The following is a 19,501-nucleotide window of genomic DNA, read 5'->3' as shown; positions in this document are numbered from 1 at the left end:
CTTTTATTAAATATAGTATGTTTTCAACAATTATGGTAGCATTGTAGAAGATATTAGATTGAAATAGGTAAATTGCTGCATATGTAAAATATGAGTAATAGCAATATACTTTACTGCATGTTTGTAAAAGTGATCAGAGATTGTAAAATTATGTGGAAGGTCTACTTCAAAGTCCATATTAGTAATAAAAATTAAACAGTCCAAACAAAGGCCTCAATCTTAATCAACTTTGGTGAGAACAAGTCTGCATTTGGTATTTAAAAGTAGGATTTTACAGGTTTCTGAATTATTATGCTTCATCCTTAAAGAGTCAAACCCTAATAGAAATTCCTTCAAGAAGTGTTGATTTATATGTATGGGTTAAGATCCTGAGTTTGTTCCTACAGGAAGCAGAGGAGTACTTGCTTTGAATCCCGTTGGATCTCCCCCCTAGTCTTTTCCATAGGATGGGGGACCCTCTTGAAGAAAAGAGGGGTTGAGTTGGGGAGAGCAGAATTAGCAAATATTGTCTCGTTGGTAGAGTTCCAGCCTTGACAGCTGTTTATTTATTTGCTATATTTATAACCCATCTGTTGCAGTGAGACCAAGGTGACATATCTCACAATAGCCATGTGAGATAGGTCGGGCTGAGACAGTGTGACAGGTCCAGAATCACCCACTCAGTTTCATTTCTAATTGACAATTTGGACTGTCTTACTACAGTATTGTAATACTGTGCTGGCATCTCTTGCTAAGGTCCAAATTTTGGATTGGAATAATTTAGAATTGAGAAATGCAAGTTTTTCTTTCTATTCCCATCAAACAAGACTCTTTAACCAAAACCCTCTTGTATAGTTACTGTGGTGTAATGCTAATTATTACCTTTGAAAACAAATTACTTCAAGTTCAGAGATCATTATACAGTGGTGCCTTGCATTACAATGGTAATTTGTTCTGGCGAAATCGCTGTAGAACGAAAACATCGTAAAGCGATTTTTAAAAGCCCATAGAAATGCCTTAAAATCCGATTAATGCGTTCCTATGGGCTTGAAACTCACCGTCCAGCAAAGATCCTCCATAGTGCGGCCATTTTCGCTGCCCGTGCAGCGAGGAATCCGTCCCAGAAAACAGCGGGCGGCCATTTTTTTACCCCGGCGGCCATTTTGAAACTGCCAATCAGCTGTGTGAAAATCATCGTTTTGCGATAATCTGTTAGCGAAGCAGGGAACCGATCATCACAAAGCGAAAAAACCTCATAGGAAACATCGTTTTGTGATCGCTTTTGCGATTGAAAAAACTTTGTCGTTATGCGATTTCATCGTAAAACGAAGTGCTTGTGTTGTGAGGCACCACTGTAGTTGGTGCAGTTTGCCTCTGAAAGTTACTCTGACAGCATTTATATTTGGCCTTTGATTTCTAAAACATTACTAAATATGTTCCCAGCATTTTTGTGGCATTCTATGAGAATGTCTTAATGTTTGTCACTTACACAGACCACCATTCTGTTGTTTTCCCGTGTTTTTCTTCAACTCTTCTTCCCATTTTACAGTTCCTATTGCTTAGCCCTTCTTTTTTTCTCCTGCCTTGAAAAATCTTTATTCAGTCTTGACTGGAGTTTCTTTGAGATCATCCCTGAAGTTTCCTTACTGTGCCCCTCCCAAAGAACTTAAAAGACTATCCATCAAGTCACTCTGTAATTCTAAAAGTTCTTTTTTGTGTTTCCCAAATTAAGTTTTTGTAAATATTGGGATAAGTGATTTTCAATAAAAACTATGTTTTGCTGGTCATGTTATGTCTTCTAATAAATGGATATGAATGCAATGTAAGGAATCTGAATGTGATGCTTTTTTTTAAAAGGTCGTTTGGTGGTTAGTCTTGTTGCTGAATTTCTTCAGTTCTTCAACCTTGATTTTACTTTGGCTGTCTTTCAGCCTGAATCAAGCACAGTAAGCATTCTTAATTGTTATTTCAAATATTGTAAACAGATATGGCAGTATACTAGAAACCAGCAGGATCAAAAATGTAATTTAACCCAGCTGCTTATTTGTATACAGTGGGGTCTCGACTTACGAACGGTTCTACTTATGAACTTTTCGACTTGCAGACTTCTCCGGCCGCAAGTCAAAGTGGAATTTTGTGTCTGGAGAATCGACCTACGGACCAGAAGAGGGAGGCGGGAAAAGCGCCCAATTAAAATTTGGCGCTTTCCCTGCCTCCCCCTTCCAGTCCATAGGCCGTAAGTTGTGCCTCCGGATGCCTTCCAGGGCTTCTCCGCCACCATGGGAGGCATCTTGGAGGTGTCCCCCCACACCGCCGATACCGCTGATAGTGCTTTGGAGCCACCATCAGCGGTGGGGGGGGAACCTCCGAGATGCCTCCCATGGCGGCGGAGAAGCCCTGCAAGGCATCCAGAGGTTCCCTGCCGCCGCTGCTGGGAGCCGCGCTGCGCCGGGCGATCCCAGCCATGCTCGGACTTCTGGACTGTCCAGGAGTCCGAGCATGGCTGGAGTTGTCCGGCGTGGCTCCGAGCTGCGGCGGCGGCGGCAGGGTGGGGTCTCCGGATGCCTTCCATTGTTTCTCTGCCTGGAAGGCATCCGTAGACCCCTCCCCTGCTGCCGCCGCCGCCACTGGGAGCCTTTGGAGCTCTCAAAGGGCTTCCTCCAATGTCTGGGGAAAGCCCTTTGAGAGCTCGGAAGGCAAACAGGCAGGGAGAAAAGGCTGGAAATTTGAATTTCCCGCCTTTTCTCCCTGCCTTCTTGCCTTCCGAGCTCTCAAAGGGCTTCCTCCGATGTTGGGCAGAAAGTTCCGAAGTGAGCCAGACCAGCATTTGTCTAGTCTTTCATCAAAAGATTTATTCTCTATTGGCAGAGGTCATGGGTCAGTTGAAATTGTCTGTGATTTTAAAGTAGCTTCCCTCACCTCCAAAGCTGTATTAATTAAGGAGGAGAATAAGGTACTAATTAAACAGGAAAAATGTGGTGCAGCCCTGCAATATGGCCACATACGTACTGCCCTGACACCAAGATAACCGTGGTCAATTCTGTGATTATACAGGAGCTCACCTTCTGAGCTCATGTCTTATCTAAAGTTGTGCATATTACCTACAGTTCATCCTAAGTTGAGGCATCTTTGGATGGGATGGCCAGAGTGGCAGATTTCTTTTCTGACTCTTGGATTATGGCTAGTTTACAGATGTCACCATAGTTTTAGCTGGAGTAACCCAAAGTGGATTACATTTGACGAATAGAGAGTGGGAGTGGATTAACAGGCTGAGGCTACTGTCTCTGCCATTGTTTTCTCTGGAGTAAATAGTTTGGCCCATCTCTATCCCATGCCCACTTTTGATGGTATCTAGGGATGAGAAGGAAGTGCAGTCTTCTGACTTTAAAAAGGAAAATTCCAAATCCAAGATAAAAAAAACCTCTGAATCCTTTCAGCCTGGCAGATGCTTCTCTTCCTTTCAGAAGAAAAGACCCTTCAAGATCAGCGAGTAGAGTACAATATTATTAGTTCTCAAAGCTGATTAGTGAGGACACAGAGATAAGAAGCAGGGGAAGCAGTGATTGTAGGTCTTTGCTGTTTTAGATAGATGGATGAACAAGACCCACTCAAATTTCTGTCTGTACCTAGGGACGGGTGTTTTTTTTTTCCTGAACAGATGAAGAAAAATACCTCCCAGTCATTATAGGGAGGTATTGCTATAAAGACATTACATTGTCTTTATTAGACATACTGTAGACATCATCCTGACCTTCAACCAGAAAGATCTTCCGATATATTTTTCATCATTTTCACCATTGAAAATGGGCAAACAGCATTGGACATGAAATTTGTGAAGAGATTCCAATGCTCACTGGAGTTGTTGCTGGTGACTCTCAAATTGAAGACAACAACCACTGATGGGAGATACCTGGCTTCTATTGTTGTGAACAAGGCTTATCTCCATACTGCTATTTGTATATTCCATGGAACGTTACTGTGGTTATCATACAGCAGGAGACAGTAGCAGTATAGGCCGTTGTGCTATTACCAGGGTAGTAGAATTCTTCAGGATTAGTTGGAGTTTAAAGAGTAAAGCGGTGGTAACTTGAAACAAGAAATGTGTGATATTGTAGTTTAAAATGGAAGGGACAAATATTATTTTTTGTGCCCTTATGCTGATAGTTTGTGTATCACAACTCTGCAGAAAGATCCAGTTATTTTTCCACCAGTTTGCTACATTTTTTAAAAGAGAGAAAACAGGCAAATTACATGTATAATGTTGATTTCTTACAGTGATTTTTATTTACTTTGTAGCTAAATGGACTTGAGACTCGAGAGAATTTAGTTCGAGATTTGGGTATAGTAGAAGCTAAAGCAACAGTAGATGGGCCTTTATTGCTGGAAGTGGTCAGAAGATGCCAACAGAAGAAAGAAGTTTCCAGTAATGGAGAGGTGAAGATTGTTAAAATATAATATTTTACTTACCCTAACAGATTTTATAGAACTGTTTACCTTGGTGTAGGCACTTCGGCAGAACTACTGCTACTACTGCTGCTGCTACTACTACTAGCATCACCAGTATCAGTACTGCAGAGCTGGAAGGGACACTATGGATCATTGAGTCCAGCCCCTATCAAGGAGGCACAATGAGGAATCAAACTCCCAACCTCTTACTCCACAACCAGATACCTAAACCTCTGAGCTATATAGTTATAGATACTTAAAATATTGTTTTTAATTGTTTCTAGAATCTCTCTATACTCTTAATTTTATGCTAATGAAATCTTGTGAAACAGTTATTTTTATTTTTGAAACTTTTATTTAGGTAGCCCCAGTAATATCTGACAATGTACATTCTCCTACAAAATCATCAGATGGAAAGTCCAGTATACACCCATTGCCAAGTAAGGTAAGTCACAACAGTAGGATTGAACATAATGTTCTAGACAAAATCATCTTGTTTTGCTGTGGAAATGGCATAATTTGGGGGGACAAATTGCTGCAAGTTAAGAAATCATTGCAAACATCATGAGTTGCAAGCTGAGTGGCACAACTCAGTATGCTGAAGATAATAGTGATTTCTTAAATTGGCAGTTCAGCTCCAGAAGCTATTCCATGTGTTATGTGAGTATAACTAAATAAGAGGATTAGAAGCAATTAGTAAAAATAAATAAATAAAAAATTGAAGCCTACAGAAGTAATACTTTTAAGTTTCGTATTAATTAATTAATTTGACTGTCATGCGTAGAGATGGGCACAAACCTTGGTTCAGAGGTTTGTGCTGGTTCGTATGTGGAGATAGGGAATTATGCGTCTTTACTCACCTCAGTTTCCACTTAATGCAGGTGCAGCTGTGATCCAAGAGGTTGCTTCTTCTTAGTACCTAATAATTTCTGCAAGCTTGTACTGATGCTTGGTGTGAAACAAGGTTCCTTCTAAGGTGTGCGGTTGTGTATGTGACCCCACCTCCCCCTGCACAGCTTTCCTCCGACTCTGTGCAGATACCATTTTCAGCCCCTTTGGTTTTCATTGCGATGGAACCCCGCATGCGAGGGACAGGCATGCATGCATGCACACACATGAGCGAAGTTGCGCACATTAGAGGTGGAGCCCCGCCTAGCGGGGCTGAAAATTAGAGGGTACATTGGTATGAGATAAAAAATACAGGTTTATGGACCATATGGATTTGGGACATGAGTTGTTGATTCAAAGATTTGTTGTCTGTAGTAACAGATAAAGTGGCATCTCCAGCTTTAGGAAATTGTGTTTTTCTAATTTTTCCAATATCCAACTATGGTTTTTTGAGCTCTTCCATCAGTGACTTTCATCTTTGTACATAGTTGGTGTGTATGCCATTCAAGTGCCACTCTTAATTAACTTTGGTGGTGTGAGAGAGTAGGTTTCATATAGCTATTTGGCTTTAAGTGGGAAATATTTTGTTGATGTCAGTGATTCAAATCTAGCAGTTATAACAGAACAAAAGAATAGGGGAGTCTTTTAAGAAATTGCCAGTAATAAACTTACGACAAAGGGATCCCTGAACAATACAGTACTACATTTTGGCAGTACAACCTTGGTTTAAAGGTTTGACTACATTGCAGTATATTCTTTCAGTTAATCCAGGTTTAGCACTATGAAAATCCATTCAAAATTTCCTGACTACATAATGTTATTGTAAACATGGGGGGAAACTTACACTTTGAAGAGTTGTTTCTTTTTGAACACCCATTGAAAGGCTGATTATTTTAGATTGCACTACATTGTGCTGTTTTTTTAACAGTTTTTGGTTGTGTGAATGGCCACGTCATTGTATTCTGTGTATGGGGGCATCCCCTGTGCTGATGCCTTGGTGATTGAGGTGATGCAGGTGGATGTCCCATCGGAAAATCATGCCTGCTGTCCAAACTGTTTTCCTTTTTAAATATATTTAATAAACCATTCAACTTTAGTACTGGGATCTTTCTGTCTACTACATTTATGCAACTTGTTTTATTGTTTCAAGCAATTGCATATTTCGTTCAGTATAAGCTGGACCCAAATGACTGCACTTCATGGAGTACTGAAGTGGGGTGATCAAATAAGGATATTCCATGAATTAATCATCTATTTTCTGCAAATGGCTGCTTAAAGGGGTTAGACTTCAAAGAACTAGGGTGTGTTTGTTGCTGTTTTCAAAGAACCTGAGACAGGGCTAGAGATGTAACATCTCTGGAAATTTTGAAACCCTGGGGGGAAAGCTGTTTTTCTGAGAAGGGATGAAAAAGAAAATGTGTGCGCTGCTTATGTATCACCCCATAGTTCTTAAAACACTCTCTCGGTGGTTTACATTTTAATTATGCAGGCTATACATTGCCACCACCCTCTAAGCAAGCTAGGTACAGTACTTAATTTATCAAACTCAGAAGGATGGAAGGCTGAGTCAACCTCAGACTAGCTATCTGAGCCTAGGATCACTCCTAGGATCACACTCAGGTTGTGTGCAGTCTTCACTGCAGTTCTGCAATTTAACCACTGCACGTACTGTGTTCCCCCGAAAATAGGACAGGGTGTTATATTAATTTTTTACTCCAAAAACACATTAGGGCTTATTTTCAGGGGATGTTTTATTTTACAGTCATGTCATCATCTTCTGGTTGCTGCACAGTGCTGCACATTGATAGAGAGCAGGGTTTAACTTAACTGGGGCTTATTTTCAGAGTAGGGCTTATATTACGAGCATCCTGAAAAATCATACTAGGGCTTATTTTCAGGTTAGGTCTTATTTTCAGGGAAACAGGGTATATGGGTAGAAGGAATGTTTACCTTTCAAGCACTCTGCAGAAGTCACATTGTTATTTCAGGATCATAAAATGCATGAGATATAACTTGGTTTGCTTATATGTTTGTGTTTGTTTAAACTTAAAATTCAGAGAACAATTACAATTTGTTTTTATCGAATTTACTTCTAAATGTCTTAGTTTATTTAAAATGGAGCTATGGGCTGTTGAATTCTAGTATCTCCTGGTTTTTGCTAGTGATTGAGAGGCAGAAAAGGTTAAATCTGAAAACTGAAGAAACCATTAGTGTGAGAAAAACAGTTATTATTTTCTAGTTTGGAACATTAAGCATTTAGAAAAAGAGCTAATTTTTAGAATTAGCTTGGGAAAGGGGAAATACTCACAACTAACTGAATACTGATTTGGTCTATGAAATGTTAAGTATTCAGTCTTATTTTCTGAGCTGTCACATCCAGAGGTTAAACTCCTTGAAAGAATCTTTTTCCATAATTTCCCACCTCAGGTCTTCCCGTTTCTCATCTTCAGGAATGGCTTATTAAATCAAAGGGAGCATAAGATGATTTTTGCTGGTTCATATCAAAGGTCATGTGAACCAATATTTCATTTCTAGAAATGAGAGCTTCTTGGATATGGAAATAATGTATAGTGAATGCAAGGAATTGCAGTTCCTTGTGTAACACTGGGGTTGTGAAAGGAAATGTTATTAGGTCTAGGAATTGTATTGACCTATTTTGTAGGTCAAATGCAGGCTTAAATTTGTATGCTATCTCTAGTTGTTGCTGTAGAGCAGGGAAGAAGTTCTTTATGTACAAAGCACTGGCTGCAGCTGTGGCTAAAATAAATCTATTCAGTGTGTATCTCTGCTGAAATGGTGAAGGAGAGCAAAGGATACCTTTGTTTTAGTCTGAATCTGTTGTTTGTGGGAGGGAACAGAAATGCTAGTGTCTATATATAGGACTAGCATTGCACAGATGCTTGCTGGAGAAGCAGGCAATGCATAGCCTGCATAATTACATTGTAAACTGCCCAGAAAGTGCTTTAAGCATTTTGGGGCGGTGTATAAGCAGCACACTTCACTTTGTTTTATTTGCTTCCCCAGTGAGTTTGAGCCATCTATAGTGTAGATTCAACAACATTGGCATATGAAACAGGCATGCTTGTCTTTTTGTAAATGAAAGCTTTTAAACATTACCTAGCTACAGATTTATTTATATATTTATTTGCTTGCATGAAGAACCTATGGCTAATCTAGAATTTTTGGCACAATATATTGTTGAACAAGTCTTAGTTGTGTATCATCAAAATTGTTCAAAATGTGTGATGTAGCTGAAAGTATTAAATATGTCTGAAAGTGGCAGCTGCCTGTTTGTTTTGGTTCCAAGAATAATTTGTTTATATAATTCGACTCATATCACTTCCTTCTTCACAAGACTCCAGGACAGTTTATAATCTACATAAATGCATACACTGAAAATCACAAATTGCAAATATCTAATGAAGTACAGAAAAACAATATAGACAAGAAACAGAAAATAGATAAAATATCTACAAATCTCATGCAGATAAATAATTAGCTGATACCTAAATAATAGGAGTCTAGGGAGGACAACCAGATTCCTAATGAGCGGAGTGTACAGCCAGGGAGTCACCATAGAGAAACTCTGTATGTCGTAGCCCCACAGGCCAAATTATGGTTCACCCAAATAGGATTTGCCTGCCTGATCTCAGATTACAGCCAGGGGAAAGCACTCTCCTAATACCTAGATTCTTGAGTTGTTTAAGGCTTTGTTTATTTGCTTGCATTTGAATCTTCCTGTATGAGGGAAGGATAGGGAAATTTCAGTGATTTGTTCCGTTTTTCAGGATATGCAGAAATCAAGGCCTGAGTGATCTTGTTCATATCTTAGCAATATCTGCTTTTCGTTTCTAAAATGGAAGGTAGTTGTTGCAGCACAAGTTCTGAAAGCAAGGTGGCAATATATTCCCAAACATCAGAGCAGATAAAATGTACTCTGGCTCTTCCTTCCTTTCCCTCTGTGTATGTGTGTGTTTAATCCCCCAAATATTAATAGTTATTAAGAATACAGGAGGCATTAAACAGGCCAACTAATTTGTAATATTTTTTCTGAAAATAATATGTTGTATTGTTACACAGTGCACTGCTTGCTGGTCTTTTGATTGATTATTCACAGATACTGTACTTCATTGAGTCTTAAAAATATTTTTTCCCAAACTTTAAAAATATAAGTGAGCAAAGGAGTGAATTACTGTAACATTTCTGCCTTTCTAGACAGAGAGAGAGGATATAATTAATGTAACATGCATGCAATCTAAACTTACACGTGCTCTGATGCTATAATCCAGTTTGAAACTGCTTTAACTACTGTGGTGTCCCACAGTGGATTATGGGACTGTTTTGTTCAAACTGTAATAAAATATGTGTATTAGCTGTGGTGTAGTTTAAAGCTTCAGTCTTAGTCTTTTAGAATAAGATGAACCCCATTGTGTGAACCTGTGAATGGGACTCCCTAAGTAGCAGAATAATGTACAAGGCTCAGAACTCAGAATCTTACAATATAAAGTGCTGCGATCTTTGCACTAGACAAATTCATGCAGACAAATGTATTTAAGAGATTACTTTATAGTGCAACTGTATGCATGCTCAGGAGTCATGCCCACTGTGTTCAATCGGACTCCTATTAAAAGCCCAAATGATACATAATTAAATGTTTGCAGCTGCAAAAAAGTATACTTTAAATTATATTTCAAAAGGAATTTTACTATCTGTCCAGCATACAAAAGAATTTCGTCATGTCAGAGATGAATGCAGAACTTTTAGATGTCATTTTCAAACAATAAAGAAGAACATGGTGAAACATTGAACAAAACAGATTGTGAAATTTGTGTGTGCTATATCACATCTGTAGCATCTGTAGGGATTTCAGCTGGTGGATTTCATTTGACTCACAGTGTATGAATTCTGTTGGTCGAGGAAAGTACTACTGTATTTAGTAGACAAAACCTGTCAACATTTTTTCTAAAAAAAATGAGAACACATCTATTAATCGAAAAGCTAAATTCATTGGAAATAACCTGCATGTAATTGGTTTTCATTTTTCTGCCATTGTTTTATTCTTGTGCTCAGATACCAAGGTATAAACGACATCGTAAGCAGAAAAGATACTTGGACACAGCTCAGCAGGTAAAATGCATGAGCAGAAGAACTTGCCAGGTGTTTCTAGTTATACTTCTAAATTGAGCAGCTTGTACTAAAAATCAATGCAATTGACACAGTTGCATTTTGGTAAACTAACATTACAAATATGTAATTGTAACATTGATGCTTAGGTGCAATATTCAATATCAATTTAATGAAAAGATATTAAATAAGTTGACATGAACATATGAGGTGACTGACCCCTTGGTCAACTTTCATACTAGTTTTAAAAGTTAATGAGCAAACTGTGCTCCATGCAGATGTTTATATCAAATTGCCAATCTTTGAATTCCATAAATTTAATACATTAATAAAATTTATTTTATTAATATTAATATGCACTGTAAACTCTTGATTAAGGTCAATTCATACATGGCATTTCCAATGAGTGAATTCAGGAAAGTCAGCCCCACCCTTTCAGGTTGGAATCCTAAACTTGCTTGTGTCTTGCTTTGATTGGGTGAAGAGTGTGGGAGATCCAACTGTTGCATACTTGTTCTCAACAGTATTCAGTTTCTGGATAGTTCTGATCAAAATAATGGGCAAGCACGTACTTCATCCCTTTTTGGCTTCCTCTACATAAAGGCATAGTTGTGTGAAATAATCTTTAGGATTCCAGCTAGGGAGAGTGCACATGGTTTCTTTGTGGTCACTCAGTAAGCATGCTGGGTATATTGGCGTGGACCTAATAGCTAATGTGGTGTTTATCTTGGATACTGATCAAGATATATGGGAAATTACAGTATTTTTCCATTTATAAGACACCCTCCGCCCAACTTTTCTAACTCAAAAATTAAGAAAACTTAGCTTTGAATATTCAACATCTGGGCTCAGAATGCTCGGACATTACGAGTCCCTGTTGCATCTTAGCCTACAGGTGCCACCTCCAATAAGGTGTGTTCCAAATGGTTTGTTCAGCATCAGCTGACATCAGTTCCATAAGGCTCATGATGGGAGGAAGCTAAGTCTCCTGATTATAGGAAGCGAAGCCTCCTTATTAAAGGAAGCCTTTTTACAGAGGCAAGGTACGGGCTGTTTTGTCTCAGCTTATTTCTTTGTATAAGTACAGAATTTTTAGTGTAATGATTTTAGGAAAAAGTGGTGTCTTATACATGGAAAATATGGTACAACTTTGCTGTTTGTGACCATTGGATCTGTCCTTTCTGTAACAATTTAAAATATTGTGGCAAAGTTGCAAATAAAATTCGGAGAATAGCTGTCCTTTTCCTCTTTTAGTTACCTGAATATTGCTGCCTTTCCTCTGGTCAACTTCTTATCTTTTGCCAGTTGGCTCAGAAAGTATGATAAAAGGCAGGAAGAACTTCCTTCTGGATACTGTGGACCATGAACTATTTCTATTTGTATGTGCACATTATGATAGATAGGGCAGTTTCAAAGATAAAACATGTGAAATTAAAATAACCATTGTTATAATAAAAATATGGCACAGTATAAAGAAGAATCAAGTTGATTATAAAGTCAGGCACCAGCCATGTTAAAACAAAAAGCAAAGGAACAAAAATGGATCATTTAAAACGGAGATCACAGAAATAAAATACAGTCAACATAAAATGGCAATACCGATTTTTTTGAGCCCAGAAAAATAGAACAGTCTTTACTGAGTGCTAGAAAATTTTCAACATAGGTACAAGTTGGGGCGAGTTTTCTGCTATCAGGGAATGTTTGTGTAGATGTTTTACAACTAGATTGTTCTAATCAGAACAATGTCCTTTTGTCATAGCCCTCAAGATTTGGTGAAGTATATGTGGGAAAATACGATCTTACAGAAAGCAAGGCACTGAAGTGTGAAGGACCGAAACAGTACAGTCAACCCTCGACTTACAAACTTAATCCGTTCCGGAAGGAAGTTTGTAAGTTGAAAAGTTCATAAGTCAAATCAGCATTTCCCATAGGAATGCATTGAAAACCAATTAATCCATTCCGGCTGTTTTTGGTTCTTAGGACAAGGGACGTTTTGTAACTCAAATCATTAGTTCCCATAGGAACTAAAGCAAAGCCAGTTAATCCGTTCCTAACACTAGGGGCAGATTTTTTCTCTTTTTTTCCTTTTAACCTAAGATGACTTAGATTTTTAAAAAAAGGAAAGAAAAGAGGGAGGGAAGGAGGGAGCAGAAACCTTTTCAGCAGAACACCTTGAAAAGCACATTTTCAGCCAAGACAAGAACCTTCTGGGAAAAACCAAGCACCTTTCAGACAACAGATCACGTTGAAAAGCACCTTTTCAATCAAGACAAGCCAATACAAGCACCTTTTGGGGAAAAGGGGGGGCAGCAAAGGAGGGAGGGAACACCTTTTAAAAATCCAAAAATAATTTTTTTTTTAAAGCCAAAAAATAAAAATACAGTCCATACAGCAGTGTGCCAAGCAATACCAGTCAGTACCAGGCAGTCTGAAGACTGTCTCCAAATCCACTCTCAAAACGCTGGGAAGAGTGAGGAAGCAGACAGGCACCCTCTTCACTGGCCAACGGTTAACTGTAAGTTCAAATTTTGCGCTTTCCCCACCTCCTGCGCGTTTGTGGTTTTTTTGGTTCGTAACTTTAAGTTTGCAAGTCGAGTCAATATTTTTCTATCAGAGCAGTTTGTAAGTCAAAATGTTTGTAACTAGGGCCGTTTGTAAATCGAGGGTTCCTTAACTTTGAATTATGTTAAGGAAATTGGACAGGGACCAGAGAGGATGAGAGTAGCAGTGTAAGATATTCATAGCACCCAGTCCCATCTTTTGCAGCAGTTGATCTGTAGCAGCCAAGTTCCTGACCTCTTTCAAGGGCAGATCTATGAATATTGTAATGACAGTAAACCAGAGGTTAAAATCATATCAGGTCATATATCACTAAAGTTACATTGTTGGTATTTGAAGCCAATAAGGCCACTAGGGACAAAGATGGTCTAAAGAATGTGACCAAATTACAAAGGGAGGTGCAGATCTGTCCCAAGCAGGTTGAATGCCACATACTTGTATAGATAATGTAGTATAAACAGTCCCTCACCTCTAGATTAAGCTTCACTTTACTGGCCCATGTACAATCAATTAAATTATTGTGGCAAATCTTCAGAACAATGAATTTATCATGTATTATTTTGTGAATTCAGCAAATCAGCACAGCTAAATATGAAAAGCAAAGGGGAGAATTTGAGCATAAAAGTGATTGAGCGAAGGTGGCCACATTCTCAGGCCTCCAAAACTGAAAATTATCTAACAAAATGAGACCATATGGTGCTGAACCTCAGTGACCTGCCTTAATTGTAGAATCCTGACGGTGGTGGATATGAACTATTTCATCCTCCAGAATGTCTTTGCAAACATATTTGAACATGTTGTTAAGGATTTGAGTATATCAGTATACCTTCGTGCTTCAGAAGCACACCTAGATATTGTGTGCGGTGCTTGAACTGATGCACAGATAGATAGCGGCTTTTGTAGTGCTCTCTTTTTCCCTCCTGCCATCAGGGATACTATTGCTGTGGGTGAGAGAAGAGGGAGAAAGACAGGTAGCAATATCCAGTCACTTCAGCATTCTAACAAAAGCTGGTATCAGGTTTTTCCATTTTAAGTGGTGTGTCTCATTTCAGCATGTTTATTTCTACATTAAGCTGTGGTTCTCTAGTGAAACTGCAGAATTAGGACTCAGTTAGTAAAAAAATGTGCACAACTATGTTTTGGACTATAAAACAAATTAGAATTGCCCATGCAGCATAGCTAACTGCTATAATGATTTGAAAATCCTGTGAAAAATAATCCAGGAGCACAGATCAGCTCACCTCTACTGCTAGTATTTTATTTTCACCTAAACTGATTGACAGCAGCCTTTTTAGAACAAAAGGACACAATGACAACAAAGATTTCCTTTGTTCTACCATTGCACATTACACATACTACCAGGCAGAGACTAAGTAAGGTTTAGCCTATTGACCTCAGACTCTTCCTGGAGGTTGAGCTATCTTGAATGCAATTTATTTACCATCTATTTAAAACAGACAATCAATTGTATTTGAATTTATGAGATCTTTAAATTTGTATACATAATTTCAAATATGAACCTTGTGTTACTTAGGAGAACTTCTGATCAATATTGGTTGCTTAAGTATGGGGGTGTGCTTCATATGTGGTATGACTAGTCCAGGTTGAATCTACACTGTCTGTGAAAAGATATTGCTGAAAATCTTTATGGGCCTTTATTTCTTTATTTTCCTCTTGGTGGTGCTATATGTTGTGTGACTATTTTTTCCAGACTTTTGCATCCCCCCTACTTTTGGAAAATATGAATCCATATGCAGTGCATCCACTAAACTGCAGTCTGAAGCAGACAAGAAAAGAAGGGTTTTCTTTGCTTTTCCCCCCCTTATGTTGATTTTGTGATGAAAATTCGTAGCTGATTTTACATGAAAAGATATTTAAAAGAGAAGTACTGTTGCTGCTTTCTTTGATAGGATGCAGCGTAAATCTGAGAATACCTGGCTGCTACTTTTTAAAAGAAAAGATTACAAATATTTGGATTGGATAGTGCCTTTTTGCTACAAATCCAATATTTTTTCAAAAATTTCATCTAAAGTTTGAGAACTAAACAAGTTGTGGAAACAAGTGAATGTTTTCTTTGGTTCTCTTCAACTAACTTATTTCGTGTCTCTGGATACCCATAATAGAAAGAAAAGTATAAATTTATTCTATCAGTTTCATCTTTGCAAATCAATCAACTAATGGTGTGATGGTTCCTGAATAAGACCTTTTAAAGACATTTTTGGGTGAGGTTATGAGATAGTGTGAAGGTTAGCAGGCATTTGTATGATTAACTGGTTCAAGCCTTTTTCTTGTATGAGAACAACTTTTTCTTTTTCTTTTGACTCAGAACCTACATTTCTGGTGTGTATTCAAGGTAGATCTAGAGAGTTCCCAAACCCATGGTTTCTTCTTAATTGGATGTACAGTTGTGTTCAAAATTATTCAACCCCCAATGCTGTAAAGGGGTTTAGGGACTATAGTGTACATTTGGAATTGTATTCAGAATGAAATCCTACAAGGACGTTTTAAAGAACCAAATGCAACTAAAATAACATCAATTGTTTATGTAATACAGTAGTAAATGTTTCTTTTGTGGTTTCTTCATTGCCACAATTATTCAACCCCTTAAAGACTACCACTCTGAAGAAGAGAGGTTCATTCAGGTGTTTTCGATCAGGTATTGAAAACACCTGTGGATGTCACCGAGCACCAATCAAGCATAATAAGCACCAATTAGGCAGCTTTAAAATGACTGTGATACTCAGCTCCTTCTAGACATTTACTGGTGTGGTTACAAACATGGTGAAGTCAAGAGAATGGTCCAGGAAGACAAGAGAAGAGGTGATTTGTCTTCACAGGAAGGGCAATGGCTATAAGAAGATTGCACAGAAGTTAAACATACCAAGAGACACCATAGGAAGCATCATTCGCAAATTCAAGGCAAAGGGCACTGTTGAAATGCTACCTGGTCGTGGAAGAAAGAAGATGCTGACTTCGACTGCTGTGCGCTACCTAAAGCGTAGAGTGGTGAAAAGCCCCCGTGTGACTGCTGAGGAACTGAAAAAAGATTTGTCAGATGTGGGTATAGAAGTTTCAGCTCAGACAATAAGGCGCACACTGCGTAATGAAGGTCTCCCTGCCAGAACCCCCAGGCGCACCCCCTTGCTGTCTCCCAAGAATAAGAAGAGTCGACTGCAGTATGCCAAAAATCATGTGGGCAAACCACAAAAGTTGTGGGATAGTGTTCTGTGGACTGATGAAACAAAATTAGAACTGTTTGGGCCCATGGATCAATGCTATGTTTGGAGGAGGAAGAACAAGGCATATGACGAAAAGAACACCTTGCCTACTGTGAAGCATGGCGGAGAGTCAATAATGCTTTGGGGCTGTTTTGCTTCTGCAGGTACAGGGAAGCTTCAGCATGTACAAGGTACCATGAATTCTCTTCAGTACCAGGAGATATTGGATGAAAATGTGATGCAGTCCGTCACACACCTGAGGCTTGGGAGACGTTGGACCTTTCAACAGGACAATGATCCCAAGCATACCTCCAAGTCCACTAGAGCATGGTTGCAGAGGAAAGGCTGGAACATTTTGGAGTGGCCATCGCAGTCACCAGACTTAAATCCGATTGAGAACCTCTGGTGGGACTTAAAGAAAGCAGTTGCAGTGCGCAAGCCTAAGAATTTGACTGAACTGGAGGCTTTTGCCCATGAAGAATGGGCGAAGATACCTGTAGATCGCTGCAAGACACTTGTGTCAAGCTATGCTTCACGTTTAAAAGCTGTTATAACTGTAAAAGGATGTTGTACTAAGTACTAAGATTGAATGTCACTTGGGGGTTGAATAAAAAATAATAATGATGTGAGCACAGAAAAGACATTTGTGGTTATTTCATTATAAACTTAAGGTTATATTTCTCTGACCTACAAGTGCCTCTTTCATGTAAATGTAAGCAAGATGACTGAATGATCAAAATCAATGTCAAAATGGCCAAAACATTCAATTTCAGTGGGGGTTGAATAATTTTGAACACAACTGTATAAAGCCTTGTTAGGGAGGAGCTAGTTAAAAGCCAAAGCTTTCCCCATTCCTGGGACATCACATTTCTACATCTCTTTTATGTGGCAGTAGTGGTAGATCCTATCCGTTCTGAGGCAGCCTCTCCCGTTATGAAAGGCAAAGTTGGTTAGGTTTCTAGACTCAGGCAAAAATGCTAGATCCTGATGTACAAGAAAGCAGTGATTTTATGGTACTTTTGGAATACAGTCATTTCATCATGAGTTGCTTAGCTGTTAAGATGTACTCCCAGTCTCTGGCTGCAGAGCCAAAGACTGGGAGTATAGTTCCCCACTGCACACCTCCCTGTGTAGCCTTGGGCATGCTGCACAGTCCCAGGGTGCCCCCCAAAAAGGCAGTGGTAAACCACTTCTGAGTACTCTATGCATAGAAAACCTTGAAAAGAATGGCTGTTAAGTCAGAATTGACTTAATGGCAAATTATTAGAATTATATACCGTTAATGGGGAAAGCTCTACTATATTACAACAGCTTTTATTGTTGTAAAGAATGATCTCTGCCTTGGTTTTGTTTATCCTGAGAATTGAACTAACTGTTAAGGCAGGCACTGGTATCCGCTTTCTTCTCCTGTTTTGCTATACCAAGTTTGATGAAGGGAAGGGAGAGGGGAGATGCAGAAAGGACTGAGACATGCAAAGAATGTTGTTGTCGTTTAGTCGTGTCCTACTCTTTGTGATCCCATGGACTAGAGCATGCTAGGCCCTCCTGTCTTCCACTGCCTCCTGGAATTTGGTCAAATTCATGTTGGTTTCTTCGATGACACTGTCCAACCATCTCATCCTCTGTCGTCCCTTTCTCCTCTTGCCTTCACACTTTCCTAACATCAGGGGCTTTTCCAAGGAATCCTTTTCCAAGGAGTCTTTTCCAAGGAGTCTTTGAAAAGAATGGGCTTGTGCAATCTCCCCCCACTTCCCCCCAATCTCGTCAATGAAGACAAACGAAAGGGATCCTTCCTCCCTTTTGCACCTAGTATTGTCCACATGCACAAAGAAGAGATGGGTTGTTAAATAGTGCGTTTATGGCTCTACGTTGTAAATCAGCATGCCTTTATTCAGCACTTCTCAGCAACAAGATAAGGTGAAAGAGGCCAAGTGAAACACCCATGCACATTTATACAACGCTCACCCATGGAACCACCCCATTCCCACTATTTACCTGCAGCTGGCTGACAATCCGAACAGCACAGGCAGCAACTGCTCCCACTGCTACACTCACTACATAACATGGGCATTTCTTTGAGGGTGCAAAGCAGATTAAAAAAGGGGGGGGGGAATGCATCCGCAAAAAACCCTGAATAGGATCTCTGTGTCCCTATAAAAATAAAAGATACTTTGAACACTCTATTGCGGGATCCATGCACACCTCTCTGTACTTTGTTTCCAGACGCATTTGCCATTTCAGCCTTTCCTCTGCTTTCTTAAGGGTTCAGTTTGCCAATATCCTGAAGCAGCTTGTTTATTAAGCCCTTCACAATACTGAAAATTCAAACCGGAAGGAGCCTTGGCAGCTTTGACAGCTTCAGGGCTCAATTTTAGTCTATTCCCAGTGACTGCACACAATGAGAATGGACTAAACTGGAGCACATCAACCTGCACCAAAAACTTACAAGCCCCTGATGGGGGCTGAAAAAGGAGTGGGTTATTTATTTATTCTCTTTATTTGTTCAACTTCTATACCACCCATCTGGCTACCAATGCCCTTCTGGGAAGTTGACAACACAATGAAACAAACACCACTTTAAAAATCATTAAACAAAATAATTATACAAAAAACAAAATTAAACATATCAGTCCACATATGTAAAAAGACAATATCAAAATAGCTAAAACTAATTTAAAAAGGCAGGATGGCGGGACAGGTGATATAAGTGCTGAAAAACCATCTGCACTATGATATAATCTCTGGAAAGCCTGTCTACGTAGCTATGTTTTCAAGGGTTGTTTACAAATTCCCATTGAAGGGGCCAGGTCAGTTTCAGGTGGGAGGTTATTCCAAAGGTGTTGGGCAACCGCTGAGAAGGCCTGGTTTCTGGTCTTCTCTTTCCAGGCCTCTGTTGGAGCAAGTGCTCTCAACCACCTAGCCTGGGAAGATTGAGTAGGTCGGGCAGATCTCACTAAAATGAGGCGTTCTGCCAAGTATTACGATCCCAAACCATTTAGGGCCTTGTATGTCAGCATACAAGGATGAGGCTGCCCTGGGAGCTAATTTGGGGGGAAAAGTCTGCTTTTCATTTGGACACTGGAAAAAAGAATGGGTCAGTTTGCCACAGCAATACACCAAAGTGTATTGTCCAGACAGATGCTTGTCCGGATATGTCCTTACTCAGAAGTATATTCCTTGGCAGACAGTTACAAATAAGCTTGTGACCTGTATTTATCTTTTAATGGCCAATCACAAAACAACAAATGCTAAATGCAAGATACCTAGGTCAGGAAAGTGCTGTGACA

General features: G+C 39.3%; 1 protein-coding gene across 2 annotated transcripts in view; it reads left to right on the top strand.

The window, feature by feature from the left end:
* The window catches only part of CEP43 (centrosomal protein 43), a 39,976-nt gene that overhangs the window by 5,008 nt on the left and 15,467 nt on the right, over positions 1 to 19,501 (top strand). Inside the window, exons 4-7 of one of the 2 annotated variants that reach the window (XM_020808521.3) lie at positions 1,837 to 1,925; positions 4,276 to 4,413; positions 4,787 to 4,870; positions 10,384 to 10,440. In XM_020808521.3, the coding sequence (XP_020664180.3) occupies positions 1,837 to 1,925; positions 4,276 to 4,413; positions 4,787 to 4,870; positions 10,384 to 10,440 (368 nt within the window). The remainder of the gene's footprint in view (positions 1 to 1,836; positions 1,926 to 4,275; positions 4,414 to 4,786; positions 4,871 to 10,383; positions 10,441 to 19,501) is intronic. The other variant, XM_020808529.3, reaches the window with a different exon arrangement.

Source organism: Pogona vitticeps, chromosome 1, assembly GCF_051106095.1.
Source record: "Pogona vitticeps strain Pit_001003342236 chromosome 1, PviZW2.1, whole genome shotgun sequence".
In the NCBI taxonomy this organism is placed as follows: Eukaryota; Metazoa; Chordata; class Lepidosauria; order Squamata; family Agamidae; genus Pogona; species Pogona vitticeps.
Note: the sequence above shows the minus strand (reverse complement) of the source record. Positions and strands in the feature narration are given on the sequence as shown.